General features: G+C 50.2%; 3 protein-coding genes across 12 annotated transcripts; 2 read left to right on the top strand and 1 right to left on the bottom strand.

Moving 5' to 3' along the window:
* Nucleotides 1-538: 538 nt before the first annotated feature.
* Nucleotides 539-12,220, top strand: KIFC1 (kinesin family member C1). 5 transcript variants are annotated; one of them, XM_036023952.1, is made up of 11 exons: nucleotides 539-779; nucleotides 5,336-5,473; nucleotides 5,618-5,717; nucleotides 6,224-6,277; nucleotides 6,398-6,448; nucleotides 6,652-7,049; nucleotides 7,633-8,412; nucleotides 9,059-9,349; nucleotides 9,438-9,511; nucleotides 9,640-9,715; nucleotides 12,029-12,215. In XM_036023952.1, the coding sequence occupies exons 2-11, from the start codon at nucleotides 5,447-5,449 to the stop codon at nucleotides 12,071-12,073; spliced, it is 1,896 nt and encodes a 631-aa protein (XP_035879845.1). In that variant the 5' UTR covers nucleotides 539-779; nucleotides 5,336-5,446; the 3' UTR covers nucleotides 12,074-12,215. The 5 variants fall into 5 exon arrangements, with proteins under 5 accessions (XP_035879845.1, XP_035879841.1, XP_035879840.1 ...); XM_036023948.1 differs by lacking the exon at nucleotides 539-779 and adding an exon at nucleotides 801-974 and having other exon boundaries at nucleotides 5,333-5,473; nucleotides 6,649-7,049; nucleotides 9,640-9,756; nucleotides 12,029-12,220; XM_036023947.1 differs by lacking the exon at nucleotides 539-779 and adding an exon at nucleotides 801-974 and having other exon boundaries at nucleotides 5,333-5,473; nucleotides 6,649-7,049.
* A 662-nt stretch (nucleotides 12,221-12,882) lies between these two features.
* PHF1 (PHD finger protein 1) lies at nucleotides 12,883-18,372 on the top strand. 2 transcript variants are annotated; one of them, XM_028508859.2, is made up of 15 exons: nucleotides 12,883-13,414; nucleotides 14,153-14,327; nucleotides 14,420-14,501; nucleotides 14,629-14,724; nucleotides 15,153-15,253; nucleotides 15,354-15,502; nucleotides 15,677-15,772; nucleotides 15,963-16,031; nucleotides 16,161-16,284; nucleotides 16,395-16,462; nucleotides 16,630-16,734; nucleotides 16,860-17,046; nucleotides 17,135-17,229; nucleotides 17,500-17,580; nucleotides 17,734-18,372. In XM_028508859.2, exons 2-15 carry the CDS (start codon nucleotides 14,169-14,171, stop codon nucleotides 18,020-18,022), a joined length of 1,701 nt encoding a protein of 566 aa, XP_028364660.1. In that variant the 5' UTR covers nucleotides 12,883-13,414; nucleotides 14,153-14,168; the 3' UTR covers nucleotides 18,023-18,372. The 2 variants fall into 2 exon arrangements, with proteins under 2 accessions (XP_028364660.1, XP_035879846.1); XM_036023953.1 differs by having other exon boundaries at nucleotides 13,179-13,414; nucleotides 17,503-17,580.
* A 98-nt stretch (nucleotides 18,373-18,470) lies between these two features.
* Nucleotides 18,471-20,098, bottom strand: CUTA (cutA divalent cation tolerance homolog). 5 transcript variants are annotated; one of them, XM_036023956.1, is made up of 6 exons: nucleotides 19,980-20,098; nucleotides 19,366-19,574; nucleotides 19,131-19,190; nucleotides 18,974-19,019; nucleotides 18,808-18,857; nucleotides 18,471-18,693 (listed from the first exon to the last, which is right to left on the bottom strand). In XM_036023956.1, exons 2-6 carry the CDS (start codon nucleotides 19,545-19,547, stop codon nucleotides 18,567-18,569), a joined length of 465 nt encoding a protein of 154 aa, XP_035879849.1. In that variant the 5' UTR covers nucleotides 19,548-19,574; nucleotides 19,980-20,098; the 3' UTR covers nucleotides 18,471-18,566. The 5 variants fall into 5 exon arrangements, with proteins under 5 accessions (XP_035879849.1, XP_028364664.1, XP_028364662.1 ...); XM_028508863.2 differs by having other exon boundaries at nucleotides 19,845-20,091; XM_028508861.2 differs by having other exon boundaries at nucleotides 19,366-19,635; nucleotides 19,783-20,059.
* Nucleotides 20,099-21,936: the final 1,838 nt, after the last annotated feature.

A 21,936-nucleotide genomic window follows, 5' to 3' on the forward strand; every position in this document is an offset into this window, starting at 1 on the left:
ATAAGTATGAAAAGCACTTAATTTAGAGACGATTAAACCGAGATAATGCACGTGCAGATTAGTCTGGAAAAAAAAAAGGCATAAAATACCCCATAAATGGAAGCAGTAAAGCCTCTGTGGGTTGGAGGCTCTGAAGGTCCTAAACCGCTTCTCTAGCACCAGTAAATGGCGTCCAGGTACGGAGGTGTGATGAGAAGTCTGCAGAAAAAATACTCCTTCCTTGAGCCTCGAACCCTCACTAAGGAGCTTCCATGGAGCGCCAAGCTGCACCAAAAGTCCTCAAATTTCCTAAGAAATGCCCAAACAACCCGGGAATGGGTTGACGCCGCCACCCTCTCATCCGCGTGAGGGCGCTAGTTCCACTCCGCGGGGAGACGCCACGAACACGCTGCAATCCCTTTAGGGGCAAAAGTGCGCTCCCTACTGCAATCGCTAAGAGGCGCTCGTTCCGACCCTAGCCCCGCAGGGGTCCTAGTTTGCGCACGCGCGATTACTTTCCTTCAGCGTCCCGCCCACAACAGCACTTACGTTCGTGGGCTTTTCCAGACGTTTTCTGAGGTTGCGGGCGGCTGCTGGAGTCGAGCGGAAGCCCAGCGTGACCCGGTTTAACAGGAAAAGTGAGGCCGGAAATGTAACTAACCCGCCGGCCTCCCGCGCGCCCGGCGAGGCTGCAAAGGGAAGGCGCCAGGCCGGCGGGTGTGGCCTCGGGAGGCGGAGGGCGCTGCGATTGGTCCCCAATTGGGGCGACGGCGACGATTGGTCCCTGCGTGCCGAGCGAGGTGAGTTTGGTGGCAGCCGTTGGAATTCAAAAGTGGCGGGTGTGGCGCGGGGTTGGTGGCTGCGGGATCCTGGAGCGCTGGGGCTCTGCGTCGCGAGGGGGCTAGAGAACGCGGGTCCCGGGAGCCGAGGCACCCTGTCCTCTTGCACTGAGTCTCCCTGACACGTGTGGCACGGAGTTGGACATGGAGTCCCAGGTGAGTAGGATCGGCGCGGGTCTCCTGGCCCGGACAGCGCGGAAGACTGCGAGCCCCCGCTCCGCCCCCGGACGCCCAATCTGTCTAGCTCCAGCCTGCTTGGAGGGCGAAATCTGTGCGTCCCGAGTGAAAGCCGGGTTGGGATGGTTTAGGAGAGAAATTGGACGCGGTGAGTACTGTGTAGGCAACACTTGCGAGGAGTTTTGCTGCAGAGGGCAACACAGAATAAAGGTAGTAGCTGGCAGGGAAAGCAGAGTCAAGAAACTCTTAGGTTGGAAGAAGTGAATAGCGTGTGTTGCATACTGATTGGAATGAACGAGGAGAAAGTGAAAAGTTGGTGATGTAGAGGATAGAGGAGAGAAGGAAGGATTGCTGAAGTTCGTGAGTAGGTGAAGGGGTGGATCTCTTGCTCAATGAGAGGTTGCTTCAGGGGCAGGGAAGTGAGTATAGGAAGGGTTGGATGATTTACTATTTTTACAGCCTAAGTGCTTATGGTGATTGTGCAAAGTTGGGAGTCATGGTGTCTAGCTTTATAGATGGGAGAAAGATAAATACTGTACTCTTGGAGTTGTCCTGAATAATAAAATAACTTTTGAACACATTTTCTGAGCCCACACAAATTCCATGGTGGAAGGTCTTTAGTAGATCCGCTATGGTAGTATAGAGAGACTGCAGGACATGGGTTATTAAAGAAAATTCAGTGTTTGACCTTGGAAAATTTAAAGAAAAAAATTGGTTTTCACACTACATTTGATTAAATTAAATTGAAATAAGCATTCCTTGTGCACATTTCTGCAGGTGGCAGGGGGGGAAATATGCCTCCTCCCTCTCCCCTTCTATTTGTAAAGAAGCCGATGGTGTAGATGTATTACAGTTTAATTATTCTTCCACTGATGAACATCTTTATTCCTTTAAAAATGTATTGAGTCCTGCCATGTAGCAGACATTGTACTAGGCTCTCTAATTATAGAGTTGTGAACAAAACAGATGTGTTCATATGATGCCCATAATCTAATATAAGGATAGACAGTAAACCAATAAACCAAAATTTAGGAAACCAGAGTAACAAGTTGTTTCAGAGTTTTCTCTATAGCAATGATTTGTGAACATCCTTGATTATAGCTGTTTGTATCATAGGTTGCCCAAAGTCACTTTCCCAAAGCTGAACCTCCCAAACTAGCCTTTCAGATACTGTCAGATCTCTCTGTATTATTTCTTACAACTGCATGTGAATTTACAATTATTCTAACATGAAAAGCTTAATTAAAAAATAAAACAAAACACAGCCCTTCCTTCTGTGATCCTAATTAATGGAACCATAGCAGGTATTTTGGAGTCAGCCTGGGCGCCCGCATCTTCCTCACTGCCTGCCCACTGTCTCCCTTCCCCAAGGCAGTTAGGTCAACACAGTGGTCCCTCTTATCTGAAGTTTTTCTTTTCGTGGTTTCAGTTACTCACAATCAACTGTGGTTCAAAAATATTAAATGGAAAATTCCAGAAATAAACAATTCATAAATTTTAAATTGCATTTCATTCTGTCCAGCCCGGTACATGGATCACCCCTTTGTCTAGCCTATCCATGCTGTATACGCCACCTGCCTGTCAGTCACTTAGTAGCCGTCTCAGTTATCAAATCAACAGTCAGGGTATTGTAGTGCTCATGTTCAAGTAACCCTTATTTTACTCAGTAATGACTCCAAAGCTAATATATTGTTAAAAGTGTTCTGTTTTATTAGTTATGGTTATTAATCTCTAAATTAAACTTTATTATAGTTGTGTAGGTATAGGAAAAAACATTATATACAGGGTTCGGTATTCTGTGAGGTTATAGGCATCCACTAGGGATCTTGGAAGATATGCAGATGAGGGGGGAACTACTCTGCTTGGTTTGATGTAATCCAGCCCCTTTTTGACCTTCTCTCAGATGGATTTCTACTTAGCCCTTAAACTCTTAGAACAGCCCTTCTCAACTGAGTTCTGTGAGAATTAAGTAAACTCTAATGCCCTAAGGCATCCTTTGTATCTAGTGAATTAACTTCTCTCTTAGGCACCTAGAATGTTAAGAGCTGTATACATCTTTGGGAGAACTGAGAAAATAGATCGCAGGGCTTAGATCTCATGTGGTACCCCATTTTGGAAAGGCTGCCTTAGAAAATAAGCTCTGGGAAAGCAGAGACTTTATGTTCATTACTCTCCAGTACCTAGAAGAGTGTCTGTTACAGAACTGTCTTCCAACAAATCTTAATGCAAAAATCCTTGTTGAACAAATGAATGAATGATGATGCAGTCTCTGCCTCTGATACCCCTCATATTCTACTTATATTCATTCTTTACTTTGCTGATGGTTCACTTTTTCAGCACAAATCTAGTCATATTTTTCTCCTGATTAAAAAGTCAACAGGGTTCCTCTTGTCTTCGGTAAACTCTGGAGTCTATCGTGGCATACTGACCACCGCAATCTTTTTTTCTTCTGCCTCTGTTCTCATCTCCCCACTCTCAATGGAGTTCCCTGTGTTCAGCTGAACAGAACAATTTGTCATTTGTTGAATGCACTCTTCTTTGCTTTTTACCTGAAATACTCTTGGCTCAAACCCATCAAGCCAACTCTTTCTCATCCTCAAGGCTCCTCCTAGGCTCCTGCAAGGCTCCTCAGAGAACACTTTTTAGAAGTGTTCTCTGACACTCTCCCCATCTAAACTAGATGCCCACCCCATCTTCTGGGATCCTTTTAGGATACTAGTAAGTAAAGGTTTAATCATTTCTTTAAATGCTTCCCTTCCCCAGTGTCCCATGAGCATCTTGTGGGCACAGACCACAGCTGTTACTCCAGAACTCAGATCATTTCCTGGCACTTAAAAGGCACTTAGTACACATTGATTGAATGAGGTAAACTGAAGGGAAGAGAGAGGCTGGCCTTGGAATTAAGCTACCTCCAGTGAAAATCAGAAGTTGATCTATACATGGTGGTTTCCTGGTGGTGGGATAGGAGTGGGATGACTAATTCTCTCTGTTTGGGTGGGAATGATCTGGTTTTAGCACTGAAATTTCTGTGTCCTAAGAAACTTCTCAGCTCCAGAATGTTGTCTTAACTGTCTGGTCAAATCAGAATGGTCTGTAACCATGGGGTGGACATAATCCCCAGGCACTAAATTGTACTGCTTACAAGAGAGGCTCTCTTTCTTTCCCACTGCCCCCACCTCATACCTCTACTTCAGTGGTCCCCAAGTTGGTCATGCAGCTCCATAGTTTTCCCCATGTAAGTCAGTCTATTTACAACTCATTTTTTATCATAGGCTCTTCTGCATGTTCTTCTTTTTATTATTATTTTTTTAATTGATGTTTGAATACAGCTGTCTCTATTTTCCCACCACCACCACTTTCTCCTGCTTTACCCCCATTGCATATTTTTCATATACCTAATCAGAAACTGTGTCTAGCTCTCTATGTATGCAGAGCTAAAGCCTAAACTCCTCCTTAGCTTGGCATGAAAGCCTTATAAGGCAGTGTTGCTTAATGGTTAAAACATGGCTTCTAGAACAGACTGTCTAGGTTCTAACCCTGGCTCTGCCTTTTACTGGCTGATGACCTTAGACAGACTATTTAATCCCTCAGTGCCTTCCTTCCCTCCTCTGCAAAATGAGGCCAATAATATAGCACTTCCTCTGGGCTGCTGTGAAGATTAATTTGATAACAGATAAAGCATTTAAAACATTTCCTAGTAAATGTTACTTCCTCCCCCAGCCCAGTCTTTAGCCTTACCTATTGGAAGCATCCACTCTCTCCCTTATTTATTAATCTCAGCTCTAGCTAAAAGGGCCTAGGCCCTTTTACTATGTATTTGTTTGAGTTTTTGCTTTCTAAAAGGAGTGTCCATTTCTCTCTGTTTGTTTTTTTTTTATTAAGATTTTATTTACTTATTTTTAGAGAGGGGGGAAAGGAGGGAGAGAAACATAGACGTGTGAGAGAAATATCCACTGGCTGCCTCTTGCATGCCCCCAACCAGGGACCTGGCTGGCCCACAACCCAGGCATGTGCCCTGACTGGGAATTGAACCAGAGACCTTTCAGTTTGCGCCCAACTCACTGACCACACCAGTCAGGACTCTCTGTTCGTTTAAGTACTACTGTTAGAGTTAGCTGAAGTCAGACATCTGTCCAGCTTCTCCCTTAGAGATTGCTCCCACTTTTGCATTCTGTCCCACTTCTCCATGCTTTTTGGTTGGCACATAATCTGTGGCACAAGAGGTACAAAGTTAATGCCTGTTGGTGATATTGAGAATTAGGCTGGGGGGCCACAAAGAGGAGTTCTTTGGACATTTGAGCTCCAGAATGTTGTCTTAACTGTCTCTCTTTTCCCAGCAGAGGTCCCCCTTGTTGGAAGTGAAGGGGAACATAGAGTTGAAGAGACCCCTGGTCAAGGCCCATTCCCGGCTGCCTCTCCCAGGAAGCAGTTTTAAGAGGGGACGTGACCAGATGGAGGATGTCGTGGAGCCTGAGAAGGTGAGCTGGGTTTAGATAGCTGTACAGGTGTGTGTGTGTGTGTGCGCGCACACGTGTGTGGGTGTGTGAGAGAGAGAGGTGGGGAGAGACAGTGTATGTAAACCAATCAGGGAGGATAACTATAGACTCCTTGTGTTTGCCTAGAAAAGGACACGAGGCCCGGGTACAGCTTCCAAATTTGCTGCGTCCCAGCCCAGAGCACCAGTCCGCACCACAGTGCCACCAACACAGGGCCAAACTGCAGGTGGGTTCTGGAGGTGGACAGAGGTCAGTGCTCTCCAGCTCACTTTTGCTTTTCTTTCAATTTTAGCTTATTTTGAATAGGTAATGTTTCACTTATTTCAGAATTTCAAAGGCACAAAAGCTGTTATATTTTTGAAAAGTTTCCCTCCTACCCCTGTCCCCCAGCCACCCAGTTTCCCTCCCCAGGGACAACTGTGTGTCCTTTCAGGGATGTCCTGTGTGTATTCATTCAAGCAAGTGTGACATGTCCCCCAGCATTTTTTTCTTACACAGTTGTATTTTTCATATGGTCCTGACCCCTGCTCTTTTTGCTTTTCTTGGTCCAGCTTGTTTCTTGGCATGTTCAATAATTTCTGGTCCTAAGACAGGATATCTGTAGGAGCTAGGGGAAGAGGGAAGTTTTCTTATTTCTAATCCTCAGTAAAAACTCCTCTGCCCCTGGCCTGGCCAGAGTACATGCCATCCTCAGAATGATGGTTCTTTTACCTCCCTCTCATTTCCCGACAGCTCCAAAACTTCCCAAGAAGACAGGACTCCGATGTTCCACAGCTGTTGCCACAGGTAATTAGTCAGTCCTTAAGAGCTGGGCTGAGAAGGGGTTTGAGTGCGTGTAAAGGGAGGATGATGGGAGCGGAAGGCCACTGTGCTATAATTCCTGATGTCGATTCCCCAATATTCTAGTGTTGAAGAATCAGAAGCCAGGCCCTGCTGCTCCTGCCCAGAAGCCTGGCAGTAGGTGACAAACACAACTATTGGGTGAGAGGCTGGGATAGGGAAGAGAAGGTGGTGAGTACCTAGAAGAATCTGTTTGGTCCCTTCCCTATCTGGAGTAGGAGATGTAGCATCAGGTGTGGAGGCCCTAAAGGCTAGGAGGGAGGAGAAGTAGGGAACCAAGATTCCCTTGACTTTTGTCCTTTCTGTGCCCATCTTAGCAGCAGCTGCTCCTCCCAAGCTCGAAGGGAAGAAACCCAGCAAACGTCCAGCCTGGGACTTAAAGGGTCAGTTATGTGACCTAAATGCAGAGCTGAAATGCTGCCGTGAGAAGACTCGGACTCTGGACCAGGAGAACCAACAGCTTCGGGACCAGCTCAGGGAGGCCCAGCAGCAGGCCACGGACCTGGGGGCAGAGCGCAGGACACTAGAAGGGGAGTTGTCCAGGGTACGGGCCCAGGCTGAGCAGGGCCAACAGGAGCTGGGGAACCTGAGTGCCCATGTCCTGGAGCTAGAAGAGCGGCTGAGTACACAGGAGAGCTTGGTAGAAGAGCTCCAGAAAGAACAACTGGGGTTGCAGGAGGAGCGGAGGGGACTGGCCACCCGGCTAGAGGAGCAGGAGGTGAGGGCCAGCTTCTCACCAAACAGTGCTCTAGGCTTGGGCTTAGAATCCCTGACCTCCTCTGTCCAGTAGCATACCTCTGTCCTCAACCCTTCTTCTCCCCTCCATTTTTGTAGTTTCCCCAGTCTGTGTCTCCTCTGCTCCTCCATCCCTCTCTGTCTTTCCTGATCAAACCCCCCCAAGCATTCTCTCTTGCTCTTCTCATGTCCATTCAACTCCTTGCTGAGCACCAACTGGATTGAATTACTCAAATTCAATTGTCTGAAGTGACTCAATTCTCACTCAGGGAATTTTGCATATGTGCTTTCATCTTTGTGGAATGTTCTTTCTATACTACATCCTTTCCTTGGTTTACTCCTATACTTTTGGGTGTCAGCCTAGACATTACCTTCCTGTGAATCTTCTGGATAGGCCCATTGCCCTCCCTATTCTAATACCATGATTCCTCTTTTCTTAAATCCTTCTTTAGCAGACTGTGAAGTCCTTGGAGGCATGGACCCACCCCCCACCCCCCACCCCCCATCATGACTTGTTCTGATTCTTGGTTGCATCTTGCCCTCTGTGTCTGTTTTGTTCTGGGCAGAAGAGGCTTCAGGCATCAGAAGCAGCTCTGTCAGGCAGCCAAGCGGAGGTGGCATCTCTACGCAAGGAAACTGCAGCCCAGGTGGCCTTACTAGCTGAGCGGGGAGAACGTCTCCATTGGCTAGAGATGGAGCGCCGACGACTACACAACCAGTTACAGGAGCTCAAAGGCAACATCCGTGTTTTCTGTCGGGTCCGCCCTGTCCTTCCAGGGGAGCCCACTCCACCCCCTGGCTTCCTCCTGTTTCCCTCTGGCCCTGGTGGGCCCTCTGATCCTTCAACCCATGTCAGCCTCTTTCGGTCTGATGAGCGGCGTGGGACTCTGAGTGGGGTGCCAGCCGCCCCCACCCGCTATGACTTCTCTTTTGATCGGGTATTCCCACCAGGGAGTGGACAGGATGAAGTGTTTGAAGAGATTGCCATGCTTGTCCAGTCAGCCCTGGATGGCTACCCAGTATGCATCTTTGCCTACGGCCAGACAGGAAGTGGCAAGACCTTCACAATGGAGGGTGGGCCTGGGGAAGACCCCCAGATGGAGGGGCTGATCCCCAGGGCCCTACGGCACCTGTTCTCTGTGGCCCAGGAGCTGAGCAGCCAGGGCTGGACCTACAGCTTTGTGGCAAGCTACGTGGAGATCTACAATGAGACTGTTCGAGACCTCCTGGCCACTGGGACTCGGAAAGGACAGGGGGGTGATTGTGAGATTCGCAGGGTAGGGCCAGGGAGCGAGGAGCTTACTGTCACCAATGCCCGCTATGTTCCTGTCTCCTGTGAGGGAGAGGTAAGCACTGATGGCACTGTGACTGGAAAATGGGGAGGAGTGACAGGGTGACATGAGATGGAGGTGGATGGAGTAAGGAGCAGGAGAATGTTGGAAGATGAAAGGAAGGGGAGATGTGAGGATCAGTTGCCACAGTCAGTTTGGCCTTGGGAACTGGGAGGTGGATCTGCCTTAATAACTGGGGAGTGGGGAGGAGAGAGACACCTGCTGATGCGGGGCTGTGCTTGCCCCCTGCCCACTGCCTCTTAGCCCTCATTTCCTACTCCCTTGCTCACTACACTCTAGCCGTGTTGGCTCCTTGGCTTGTTCCTCAACCTGCTATTCATACTCTTGTCTTGTATCAGGGCCTTTGCTTACTACTTCCTTTTGCCTGAATGATCGTCTTCTGGAATTGCTTGCTCCCTTAAGATCTGGCCATCCTGTCTAAAATTGCAACTCTCACCTCATCCTCATATACTCCTTATTTCTCTGTTTTATTTTACTCTTTAGTACTCTCAGACATGTTGTATATTTTACTTATTTGTCTCTTCACTGGCTAGAAAGAAAGATCCCAGAGGGCGGGAGCTGACTTATTCATTGCCATTCCTGACATTGCTCTGTACTGACTTCCTGCCTACCTTTACCCCTTGCTCTTCCCCCTCCATAGGTAGAGGCTCTGCTCCATCTGGCCCGCCAGAACCGGGCTGTAGCCCGCACAGCCCAGAATGAGCGGTCATCCCGCAGCCACAGTGTGTTCCAGCTGCAGATCTCTGGGGAGCATGCTGGACGAGGCCTACAGTGTGGGGCCCCCCTCAATCTTGTGGACCTGGCTGGGAGTGAACGGCTGGACCCTGGCTTAGCCTTTGGTCCTGGAGAGCGGGAACGCCTTCGGGAAACACAGGCCATTAACAGCAGCCTGTCCACACTGGGGCTCGTCATCATGGCTTTGAGCAACAAGGTGGGAATGGGGTTGGGGCAGGTAGGAACTGGGGCTAACTGTGCTGAACCCTGTCCAATCATAATCATTGTTCCCCTCAACCTTGTAGGAGTCCCATGTGCCGTACCGGAACAGCAAGCTCACCTATCTGCTGCAGAACTCTCTAGGTGGCAGTGCTAAGATGTGAGTGAAAGGAATAGGTGGAAGGGATCGTGTGGGAACTGTAATGGGGTCAGGGGTGGGCTCAGACCTGGTCCAGGTCCCACCTGGCCACTAATGCTGGAGTTTGGCCCCCTCTCCTCTCTCCACAGGCTCATGTTTGTGAACATATCCCCCCTAGAAGAGAACGCCTCTGAGTCTCTCAACTCCCTGCGTTTTGCCTCCAAGGTGCGGGTACCACCAAGCCCAGGCCCTGTCAGGACACCTGGGTGACTATGGGTTTTTCCATCCCAACCCCTTCAGTCCTTTAGGCCAGGGGCACATTCATCCAGAAAGGATTTACACTGACCGGTCATCTGTGGCACAGACTGATTTTTAACTATTGGCTTTTGGGGATTTTCAATTAAGTTATTAAAAATAGGTAGTTAAAAGGTCAAAATTACATAAAAAGCTATACATTCCTATCCACATTTTCCTCCCCATGTGTCATTTTTATCATTTATCACTTTACTAAATGTTTCCTTTGTAAATATAAGCAATATGCATGTGTTCATTCTCCTCCTCATATAAAAGACATCTCTCCCCCTGTTTTACATATACGTTATTCTGCACTTTGTTTTGCTAAACAAGACTGCCTCAGGATCACTGCCTACTAGAACACAGAGATCATCCAACTGTTCTTACATCTGCCTAGGACTCCACTGTGTAGATGGACCAAAGTTTATTCACCAGTTCCCCCTACTGGACACTTAAATTCCTTCCACCCATTTCTATTACAAACAAGGCCATGTTGGCTGACCTTGTATGTATATAATTTTCTATTTGTTAGTTACGTCTAACCATCTAGGGAAGGATTCCTTGAAATGGGATTGCTGGGTCAAAAGAGACTTACAGGTTTTTCACACCATTCCAAATAGTGTGAGTTCAGGCTCCAACCCTCATGAGGGTCAGCTGTGGCCATGGCCATGGCCGTGAATTCTCTAGGAGACTTAATGCTCCCTCCACTAGAACTAAGTGTCTTTACTGTCTGCCTCTGAAAGGTAATTTTTTCTCTTTGGTTACTCATTTTCCTGAGGCTATAGCCTCATGATGGGTTCTGGCTTTATTCAGGGTCTCTGATCAGGTGTGCCCTTCTGCTACACTGGGGCTTGAGCCTTTGTTGTGGAAGTAGTCAGCCGCCTTAGCACCCTTCCCTGGTCTTCTGCCTTGGTCAGGGTTTCCCCTGCTATCTGGCAATTCAATTAAAGTTATATTAACACCAAACAACATGAATTCTTTAATATCCAGTTTATATTACATTTCACCTGATTGTCTCAGAAAGGTCTTTTATACACTAGGCTTGTTCTGATCAGGATCAAAGCAAGGGCTACCCATATTATTTAGTTGACATTATTTCTTAAATATCTCTTAATCCATAATAATCCCACCCCCTTTGGCCTTTATTTGTTAAAGAAATGGGACCATTTGTCCTATAGAATAATCATATTCTGGATTTGCTTCCTCTTCATAATTTTTGTTGTCTTGTTTGTTGACTAGATTTGAATCAGGTTTAAATTTCATGGCAAGAAAACCTACACAGGGTGGTCACTTCTCTATTGCACCGTATCAGGAGGCAACTAATACCCAGTTTTTCACGTTTAATGATACAAATATTAATCATTGGATTTGGGTCTTGTCAGCCTGATCTATCCATTAAAAAACTACCTATCAACTTTTTCACCCAGTGATTTTATCAAGCAGTGATTATACCCAGGTCTGTTATTTCATTAGGGAATGTTAAAATGTTGATTTTTCTAATTTTCTATGTTCTACATTTATTAGTCAGGTTTTGTAAAGTACTTCCCCTTTCCATCTATTTGGTTACTCTGAAATTCAGTCCATATAGGAAAGGCAGGATAAGTGCTGAATTCTTGATCAATTTTCAGTGTTATAAATTGATACCCCGGCAACTTCCAAAGGTGACCAGTGAGTTTTCATTAGGTGTTACCATTTTACAGATGGTTATATATTTGATATGTGCCCTTTGCAGCTGTCATTGTTTCTGATGCTTAAATTGCTTTATCTTTATCCAGTGGGGCGCTTCATCTTAGTTCTTGTGTCCTTTGGACTGGTCCCCATTAGTCTTTATTCCAGGTTTATCTTGTACATTTTCTGTCCTAGACTAGGAATCATTGATTTTCCAAGGAGTCTTGATTCCTAAATGAGTATTGTTATTGTGCCATTTAGTTTATTAAACATTAGTGGTGGGAGGGCTTTGAGGTTTCTAGTCCATGATACTGCTAGAAGTGAAAGTTCCTTCTGTCTCTGCTTCTGTGCTGGTCTTCGTCCCTACTCAGACCTTTTCACCTCGAGCAGACCTAGTGTGTCTAGTGACCATAGAGCTAACTATGACTGAGACCAGTGTGAGCCTGTCCTCAGAGCCCTCATTTCAGTATTCTCTGAGTACAGCCCTAATATTGGGGGCTGGGAGGTGATCTTCAGAAACTGAGCCTCTTGGTTACTCTGAAAACGTTTTTGTCTTGTCTGTACCCCTGCCCGCAGGTGAACCAATGTGTTATTGGTACTGCCCAGGCCAACAGGAAATGAAGACAGATCCAGATCCTCTGGGGGTGATGATGGTGGGGCTGAGGGATGCTTTTGGGGGGATGGAGGGTACACTGTTATGTGGGCCTAGCAAATAAAAGTTGTGTTTTTTTTCTTAATAAAGATTTTGTTAGCAGTTGTCCAAGAAAAGAGGTTTTTTTCATATCTGTAAAGATGGGAACTGTCACTCTACCCAGCATTCGTGTGTTTTGCAGAGTTACAGCCTCTTTACTCCTGACAAACTGTCCTCTGTAGTCCGGGTAGCCTTCAGCTCCCATACCCCTATCCTCCACTTGTAGGAGGTGTGACACTTAGCTCTCCCTCTTGCCGCAGCCTATCCTAACCCAGGAAAAGCGGAAACCAGAGCCCAAGGACCGGACTCACTCACTCTCCCATTAACTGACGGCTCTTTCCTCCCGCCCTTTCCCTGCCTTCCCATTCGAACTGCCAGGGCTGGCCCTGCCCGCTGTCCATTGGCTGGTTCTCGGCAGCGTCACGGCTTCGCTGCTGGCCCTCCTGGTCTGTGCCCCTGCCCTGCAAATGCAGGGCAGGAATCTCGCTTGCTGAGCCCCTCCCGCCAACCGACAAAGGCCACCTCCCCAGAAAGGAGGGGCTTGGTCTTCCTAGGTTCCACCTCGCGGGAGGGGTCACGCCTGCGCAGAAGCATGGGGCTGACTTGCCACCAGGAGGGTGGGGCCGGGGCAAAGGCGGGAGAGGAGGGCGTGGCAGGGGCAAAAGGAATGGTGAATGGAGGGTGGGGTCGTGGCAGGGGGGTGGGGGGCGGGACTTAAGAGTGAATATGGAGGTTGGGGGCACAGTTAAGGGATGGGGCGGAGACCAGTCCGGAGACGGGCTGCTGGGAGCGGTGAATTCCCTCCTGCCGCCAGGGCAGGTCTCCCTTAGGAGGAAGGGGCTTCAGGGATTCCCTTTCCAGCAGGGTCCGACTGTCCGCCTGCCCAACCGCAGCCAGGCCGCCGCTGGCCCGGCACCTCCAGGCCTGTTGGAGGTGAGGGAAGTGGGGTGAGGTGGTGCCCGCGCCGCCCCCAACACCCCTCCGGCTCCTCCTCCCCAGTCCTCCCCTCCCACCACCCTCCCCCTGAGCCGGTTTGTCCCTCCCCTCTTCTCCCCTCCTTCCCCCGGCCGCCTCCTCCTCCTGCCGCTGCCGCTGCTTTGGCTGCTGCGTCATACGCCCCAGAGCCGTCGGGACGAAGGGGCTGGGCCTGGGGACCCCCCGGCCTCTGCCTGCACGCCCCTGACGCCCAGACGTCCTCCCCTGCGCAGAGGTTTTGCCTCGTTGTCCCAAGTCTGCCTCTGCCCGGCTCCCGACGGCCCCAGCTGTCACTGGTAAGGAAGCGGCGGGAGGTGCTCCTTGTGGGGGCGGGGGAGGGGGGGCGGTGCGGCTGGGAGCCCGGGGTCAGCGCGCAGAGCGCGGGCGGGAGAGCCTCCCCGCCCTAGCGTCGGGTTGGGCTGGGCCGATTCAAGTCCCGTATTGGACTCTCGGTCGTGGGTAGTAGAGACCGAGACTGGGACACGCCCCCCTCCCAAGGCTCTCAGGGAAGTTATCTAACCCGAGGGCAGGGAACCCCGAATTTGAGGGTGACCTGACATAACCTGGCACCCGGATGATTGTTCTGAATGATACACGCGGGCCCGGGGAGGTAGCTGTTTCTACTCTGGAAAACATCTCCAGAAAAGCTCCCAAAATATTCTCTGCGTAACAGAGCACCCCGATGATGATACCTTTAAACTGCAGGAGAAGGTGACAGCAGAAACTGAGTAGTAACCTTTGCTTCTGCAACCATCATTTCTGTTAAAATCTCAAGGCCAGGATATAATACTCAGGAGGGCTCTGGAAGCTGGGAAACTAGAGGAGGGTGCTTGTTAAGGGGAGGAGACCCAGTCACCATAGTTGGGAGAGAGGGAGTCAGGAAGCTCAGGAGGGGTATTGAGTGTTTCCTATCCAGGTGTCTCAGGGATTTGGAGACTGGGGCCACAGCTGCTTCAGTCCTTGACAGAAAAATAGGCAAAGAAAATAAGGAGTGTTTTTCAGCTTTCATAACCTCACATTCCACTCCTGGCTAGGCCCCCCCAGGATGCAATGGCACAGCCCCCCCGGCTGAGCCGCTCTGGTGCCCCCCCACTTTGGGATCCAGCTTCCCCTGCTCCCACCTCTGGCCCCAAGCCTCGACTTTGGGAGGGTCAAGATGTGCTGGCCAGATGGACAGATGGGCTCTTATACTTGGGGACCATCAAGAAGGTAAGACTTTTGACCTCTGACCTGTCACCTTCCCCCATTCCCCTTATCTAGTTCTGATTCCCATTTTTATCCTCTGCCCTCACCCATTCCAGGTGGACAGTGCTCGGGAGGTGTGTCTGGTCCAGTTTGAGGATGACTCCCAGTTTCTGGTTCTATGGAAAGACATTAGCCCTGGTGAGACCCCAGAGGCCTGAGAGTGTGCATCCCATGGAAGACAGAAACCTGACTTGGGAGACAGAAAGGGGCTTAAGAACAGACGCCATCCCCCTACCCCCAACCCTAACACTGTGTTCCCTCACAGCTGCCCTCCCTGGGGAGGAACTACTCTGCTGTGTCTGTCGCTCTGAGACTGTGGTCCCTGGGAACCGGCTGGTCAGCTGTGAGAAGTGTCGCCACGGTGAGAGGGCAGGATACCTGAATGGTCCAGCTTGTTCTGGACATTACAGGCTGCCTCTGACCCTTCCCACTGGTACTGGTCCTTATGCCACCTGGCCCGAGTCCCCAGGCCACTGCTCTGACCAGTCTCCTCAACTCTATAACCTTACTTCCTCTTCAACACAAGGAGAGGCAGCCATGGAATGGGGATGTGTGAACTTCACAGGCAGAGGGTGGTTCAAATACTCCTTCTTAAGTATATGTCTTTGGGCAAGTCTCTAAAGTACTAGGACCCTCAGTTCTCTCACCTGTGAAATAAGGGTAATAACCTCCCCCCCCACAGACAATACATGGTCAAGGATTAAATGAGATAGAGAAGACTCTTCTCCTAATACCTAGTACACAGGTTTACAATTCAGTAAGTGCTCTACCATCAATATCATTATTCAGCTTATCACCAGGACTGCCATGTTCCAAGGGCCCCAGCCCCTGGAGAGGGAGAGGGCACGTCTTGGGTCTGCCGCCAGTGCGTCTTTGCCATCGCCACCAAGGTAAAGGCACCTTCCTATGAGAGTCTCCCACCTCCACAGCCTCTCCCCAACCTTTCCTCTACCCACCCTCTGAGGTGGCCTGCCTGTTCTATTTCTGCAGAGGGGCGGTGCACTGAAGAAGGGCCCCTATGCCCGGGCCATGCTGGGTATGAAGCTATCTCTGCCATATGGACTGAAGGGGCTGGACTGGGACGCTGGACATCTGAGTAACCGGCAGCAGAGCTACTGTTACTGTGGTGGTCCCGGGGAGTGAGTAATGAGGGGTGGGGGTTAAGGAACCAGTGATGCGGTGTGGTGATGTGGGAAATCCCAGGGAATGCAAGAGAAAGAACAGGGGAGGGTATGGCAATAGATAATGATCAGGATTTGGGGCCGTTAAGGGGGCAAGTATCTGGAGGTCACTAGTTCTGTGTGCCCCATCAGGTGGAACCTGAAAATGCTGCAGTGCCGGAGCTGCTTGCAGTGGTTCCATGAGGCCTGCACCCAATGTCTGAGCAAGCCCCTCCTCTATGGGGACAGGTGAGACCAGGGCAGACTCTCCAGGAGTAATCTGCCCCACCCTCTGTTTCCCTACCTCTGCCTGTCTCATCTGTTCTCTTCCCAGCCTCTGAAGTGTTCCTCACTAGTTCACCTTACTCTTACTTCGTGAGTCCTCCACAACACCGTTTTCCTGTTTGATGTATGTTCTCTCCCTCTTGCTCACCCCCAGGTTCTATGAGTTTGAATGCTGTGTGTGTCGGGGGGGGCCTGAGAAGGTCAGGAGACTACAGCTTCGCTGGTAAGCATGATCTCAGTGTAACCCTTCTCTCAACACCCCATTTTTCACTGTACCTGCCCAACCTCTCACTCTGGACTCCCTTGGCTTTTGTGATGCTTCCACAACCTTGACAACTGAATTCTTCTCCAGGGTGGATGTGGCCCATCTTGTCCTGTATCACCTCAGTGTTTGCTGTAAGAAAAAATACTTTGATTTTGACCGTGAGATCCTCCCCTTCACCTCTGAGAACTGGGACAGTTTGCTCCTCGGGGAGGTAAGGGGTAGTGAAGCTTTGGGGGTTATGGTGGAATAAGGAGATGTGAAGAAAAGCAAGGAGGGAGGGATCACTGCTTCCTTGAGCCTACTTTCCCTCCTCTTCCCCAGCTCTCAGACACCCCCAAGGGAGAACGTTCTTCCAAGCTCCTCTCTGCACTCAACAGCCACAAGGACCGGTAAGTTGAAGAGAGGCTTAGAAAGGTATGGAGATATGGATATGGAAGCCTGGGAGGGGAGGTGCTTCAATCTATTTGGAAGATCATCTCTGGAGAAGATTCAGTAATGGCAAAAGAGGGGCTGTTTTCTGCAGTACTAATCTGTGTCATTTCTCCCCTCACCCCAGTTTCATTTCAGGGAGGGAGATTAAGAAGAGGAAGTGTTTGTTTGGTCTCCATGTTCGTATCCCTCCTCCTGTGGAGCCCCCTACTGGAGATGGAGCCCCTACCAGGTCACTGGTCCAGGGGGCGTGGGGAAATTCTCAGGGTATTAATCTGGGGGTAAAGATATATGAAGATGGGGAGGTCTTTGGGGTGGTCCGGGAGGGGGCTGGGGGGATAAGGAGGCCTCTTACAGCTTCCCTTCAGGGCAGGGCCCAGGGGGAGGGGTTCCACGTCCCCTGGGGAAGCGCCGGAGGCTGGAGCCAGAGCCCCTGAAGAGGCAGAAGGAGAAGATGGAGGAGCTGGGGCCACCTTCAGCAGTGCACAATCAGTCAGAGCCCCAGGAGCAGAGGGAGCGGGCCTCTCTGCAGAAAGCACTGCAGGTACAGAGACCTGGGGAATCCCATGGGGAAAATGCTCATATGGGAAGGAATCAAGGATTATCTCTCAATCCTTTGCTCCTACCTCTAGGCCTCAGTGTCTCCACCACCCCCCAGCCCTAACCAGAGTTACCAGGGCAGCAGCGGCTACAACTTCCGGCCCACAGATGCCCGCTGCCTGCCCAGGTCAGTGCTTCTACCCACTCCAACTAGATCTGCTCCTTGACAATCTCTCCTCCAATTATATATACCCTCTGAACTTTCTCACCCAGAATTCTTTTCCCTCTACCCCTTGGCTACCCACTTCTTGTCCTAGAGAGACTTCTAGAACCAATGTCTGAACCCCAGTGTCTTGGGGATGGGGATCCTTCAGGGGCAGTGTTTGAGCTCTGTGCTTGGGTAGAACGTCCTGTTCCCCTGCTTCGGGTCCTAACTTCTCTCCCTCCCCCATCCCAGCAGTCCCATCAGGATGTTCGCTTCCTTCCACCCCTCTGCCAACACTGCAGGGACCTCTGGGGATGGTGAACCCCCAGACAGGTGAGGTTTTACCCCTTTACCTTTGATACTACTCGGCCTCTGTGTTAAGGTCCTCAGTCTCCAACTATTTCATTTTTCTGATCTATATGTTGTCTCCATTTCTGGTCAGTAATTACCTGTGTGGCTGGACTCACAATTGCCTTCTCTCCTTAGGTCACCCCTGGAACTTCACATTGGTTTCCCCACAGACATTCCTAAAAGTGCCCCCCACTTGATGACTGCCTCATCTTCCTCAGTCCCAGCTCCCTCCCCAGGTCTTCCTAGACGCTTAGCAACCTCTTCTCCCTTGTGCCGTAGTTTGTCTCCAGGTACTGGGGGAGCAGCCAGAGGTGGGGTTGGCTATCTGTCCCGAGGGGATCCAGTCAGGGTCCTTGCTCGGAGAGTACGGCCTGATGGTTCTGTGCAGTACCTGGTTGAGTGGGGAGGTGGGGGCATCTTCTAAATAGCCTGCCTCTGCCCACCTCCCCATTCACACACACCGGCACTTTCGTACCCTGACCTCTGACCTCACCTGCAGCTGGGATGTACCTGGGGAGGGTAGGGGGTCGTTCTCCCTATCGCCCAGGCGGAATCCAGGTTGGGGAGTGGAGAAGCGGTTCTCTCTTCTCTACTCCCTTCATGATTCCTGAGCTTCCCCCCACCCCCCTTTCCCATTTCCTGTGATGTTATTTTGTTACAGCTTTTAAAATATTTTTAAAAATTATTTAATCCCTGGGGACGGAGACTGAGGAGGGGAGGGATGATAAAGGATCCCGGGTTCTGTATGATTGAAATAAAGATAAACAAACCTAACAGCTGAGTCATTCTGAAAGATGAGAGCACAGGTACTAGAAGCACTTCTAATCTTCCCAACCAAATTCACATATGTTGACAAGAAAAGGCAAAAGGCAGAAAGAACCAAAGACAGGATTTATTAGAAGCCCAGTCATCCTCTGGAAGTCAGAGCATGGAAGTATATGAGGGGAACATGGCAGGGGCAGGGCTGATCACGGTAGAGCTGTGTTGGAGTTAAAAACTGACTCTGTAACCTGGTGCACCCAATGCAGGTATGGGGAGTTTCCCTGCTCCACAGGCAATGCAATCACCTCAGCCACTTCATAAGGATGCACAGAGCTGCAAAAAAAGATGGGGAAGGGGTGTCACTCAAAGGAGCCCACCCACTCAGACTGCCCTGCAAGTCCCACCCCACAGTACCCACCCTCACCCCAGCCATCTCAAAGCTCTTACCGAACAAAATCTGTCAAAGCTGGAACCAGGGAACTTCGGGTTTTAATCATCTAAGGGGTGAAGACAAGGTTGAATCCCACAGTGGGGTTGATTTTGTGATCTTGAGGGCAAGGGGTCAAAGGGAACAGAGAATTGAAGTTTTGTAGGGTGGGGAAATGATTCTCACCATCAGCACCTCACTGTCTTCTTCAATCTTTCCTTTCCACTCATAGCTGTAAAGGTCAGGGAAAGAGTATTATGGGAGCAAAGATTTTTTTCCCCTAAGGAAAAAGTTTGCCAGTCAGCCCCTAGAGTTAGATTAACCATGAATTCCTGGGACTCACATGGATGTGATCTGAGGGATGAGGTTGACACAGGCTGCCAGGCGCTTCTCCACCACTGCCCTGAAGGTGAAGAGACAGCCCCATTTATAGCACCCCACGACCCGGATTTTTGCACTGCTAGCCCAGAGACAGGTTTCCAAAGCTAGAGCAGGCAGAAAGCAGCGGGAGGTCACTCTTCTCTAACACCCCCAACTCTCCCTTCAAGATCATCCTCTCTCCACACTGGAGTCCCCACCTGGCGATCTCCTTGGCGACCTTCTCATTGGGGCAGGTGACAAAGGCTGCAGAGACCGAACCAGGAACATAGCCGGAGTCAGAGGCCGCCGAGGGCTGGGGAGGGGGGCTTCCTGAAGCCATTGACAGCAGGGCTCGGGGTAGCAACAAAAGGCGGGAGGCCACGGAGAGCAGCGCCGGCATCCAAAGAAGAGACAGGAGCAGAGCAGCCTGGGGGCAGGCAGTGAATTTGGTGTCTCCCCACAAATACCCCAGGCAACTGCTCCCCGGAAATCCTTTGCTTGGATAGACACTCGGCTTTTGCCCTCCCTCTTATGCACCCCGGAGGAAAAGGCCCCTGAAGCCGAGAGAGAGAGACCTAAAAAAATTAAGGGAAAGGCTCGGTTTTTATTCCCTCCTCAGGGGCCAACTCTGGAGTTTTGGGTACGGGTGGTGGTGGGCAAGGCCTCGAGGTCCAGGGGGGCGGGGCAGGTCACTCACCCCTCCGCCGAGCAGGACTGCGGGAGCCCGCACCCCCCTCATGCAGCCTACGCTGCTAGAGGAGGGCTGAATATCAAAGGCCGCAAGTAATGCCGAGAAAGGACCCCATACCCAGGAAGAGCGGCCTCTTCTTACCTGGGTGGCAGCCACGTGATAAGAAAACAACGCACACCACGTGACAGTAGGACAGGCACCACTTGAGCCTCTAGATCCAGCCAATCCCGGCTCTAAAGTGGCCCAGCTTGCCCCGCCTTGTGGGGGAGGAGCGAAGAGGGAGCTGACGAATCGACAAGCCAATCTGCAAGCTTGTACGGAAATGGCACGCCCGTTTCCGCGTGAGCCGGAAAGAGCCAATTGCACGCTCAGGGCTGCTGCTGCTGCGTTCTAATGTCACGTGAGGAGGTCGGTCTTTGGTTGGTGACATCTCAGTGAGCGACGCGGAGAAGCCAATCGCAGGCCAGCTTCGCAGGCCGTGTGATGAAAAAATTGTGATAAGCGGGGCTGTAGGTCCCTAAGACTGGATGCGTCAGGTTGTGGAGTGGGGGATTCATTCTTAATCCCAAGAGTGTGCCTCGTGCCCTGGCTGGCCTAGCTCAGTGGATTGAGCACGGGCTGCAAATCAAAGTATTGCAGGTTCGATTCCCAGTCAGGGCACATGCCTGGGTTGCAGGCCACGGTCCCCAGCAACTGCACATTGATGTTTCTCTCTCTCTCTCTTTCTCCCTTCCCTCTCTGAAAAAATAAATAAATAAAATCTTAAAAAAAAAAAAAAAAAAAAAAAGAGTGTGCCTCCTAACAAGCCCTACACTGTTCCCAAGACCTGAAGGAGTGGGAGGGTCTGAGAAAGCTGAACCTCCGGGGTGAAAAGAGCGCCCCCTGCCCTTTTGGCTAGGACCGACACCTGCTTGGGTTTGGGAACGAACAATGATAGTCTGAGAAGCCAACTATCCCAGGGGGTAGTGATTAGGTAGGCACTGTCTTGGCTAGGCCATGGCTGGGTGAGAAAAGACTCATTCTAAAAGGGCAGCGTTAAGACCCCGTAAATGGGATAAAATGGGGCTACGGGCGCCTTGGCCTTTGTAATTTGAAACCCCCAAACTGGAGACAGATGGGTGAATCCAGGAAAAGTAGAGATGAGGGCTACAGGCTGGGAATTAGGGAGAGACCACGAGGAAGTAGTGATGGATCTTTTGTCCCATCTCCCCTTCCTATTTCACTCCTCAGGACTGGTCTACCTGTCAGCCTTGGGTCTCCCTCCCTGAACGCATCCCCCTAGAAGTCAGGACCTGCCCTACACATCCTGTGACCAAAAAATGGAGAGGGGCCAGTAAGAGGAGAGAGCAATAAGAGGACGAAGTAGAGAAAAAGGCTCTTGCCACTCCCTCTACCCCAGTATTCCTCCTCCCTCCAAGGTCTGGGGTCTTGGGTCAGCTGGGTGGGCGTGACTGAGCATTTCCCAGGCTGGTATCAGACTTTTTATACCTGCCTCTCTGGGGTTGGGGTCTCCCCGAGATCTCTGTCGCTGGTTTGGAGTTTGCCTCTGAGATACGTTTCTGTGTGGTCTTTCAGTGTTGCATTGGTTTCTTTCTCAGGACTGGGTTTCCTTCTGTTTTTCTGGGTCTGTGATCACTCTCCAAGGTCTTTCAAACTCTTTATGAATTTGAGGTCACTGAGTTCATTCATCCCTGGACTAGCTCTCTTTCCTTCTTCCTTCCTTCCTCTCTTTCTCTCCCCCTTCTCCTTCTTCCCTGACCCCCAACCCCAAGGTCTGGAGTTTTCTGAGTTACCATTTTCTGAATCTGCAGTTTCCCTTCTGTGAGATCTAAATTGGGGGTCTCTGATATCTGAGTTCTTTCTGAATATGGGTCTTTTTTCTTTGAGTCCAGGCCTCGGGTCTTGGTGTCTGAAATTACCATTTGAGTCTAGAATCTAAGATTTCTGTGGCCATGGAGAACCTGTTTGAGACTGGTTGCTCAGATTTTGACCCCTCTCTCAAGGAGGTCCAGATTTTGGGGGAATTGGGTTTTTTTTCTTTTCTTTTTAACTGAGTTTGAGGTCCGTTTTCGTCTAGATTTTGGATTTGTGCCTCAGA

The sequence above is a fragment of the Phyllostomus discolor genome, chromosome 4 (assembly GCF_004126475.2).
Source record: "Phyllostomus discolor isolate MPI-MPIP mPhyDis1 chromosome 4, mPhyDis1.pri.v3, whole genome shotgun sequence".
NCBI lineage: Eukaryota > Metazoa > Chordata > Mammalia > Chiroptera > Phyllostomidae > Phyllostomus > Phyllostomus discolor.

Coding starts and splice junctions, on each gene's coding strand:
- KIFC1 (XM_036023948.1), top strand. Junction 6,449..6,648: donor TCCTGCCCAGAAGCCTGGCA/GTAGGTGACAAA, acceptor TGCCCATCTTAG/CAGCAGCTGCTCCTCCCAAG. Junction 7,050..7,632: donor CCCGGCTAGAGGAGCAGGAG/GTGAGGGCCAGC, acceptor TGTTCTGGGCAG/AAGAGGCTTCAGGCATCAGA.
- PHF1 (XM_028508859.2), top strand. CDS start 14,169: ATGGCACAGCCCCCCCGGCTGAGCCGCTCTGGTGCCCCCCCACTTTGG. Junction 16,735..16,859: donor GGAGATGGAGCCCCTACCAG/GTCACTGGTCCA, acceptor GGCCTCTTACAG/CTTCCCTTCAGGGCAGGGCC. Junction 17,581..17,733: donor GATGGTGAACCCCCAGACAG/GTGAGGTTTTAC, acceptor TTCTCTCCTTAG/GTCACCCCTGGAACTTCACA.
- CUTA (XM_028508861.2), bottom strand. CDS start 19,886: ATGAGGGGGGTGCGGGCTCCCGCAGTCCTGCTCGGCGGAGGGGTGAGT. Junction 18,858..18,973: donor AAGACAGTGAGGTGCTGATG/GTGAGAATCATT, acceptor TTCACCCCTTAG/ATGATTAAAACCCGAAGTTC. Junction 18,694..18,807: donor GCTTTGACAGATTTTGTTCG/GTAAGAGCTTTG, acceptor CTTTTTTTGCAG/CTCTGTGCATCCTTATGAAG.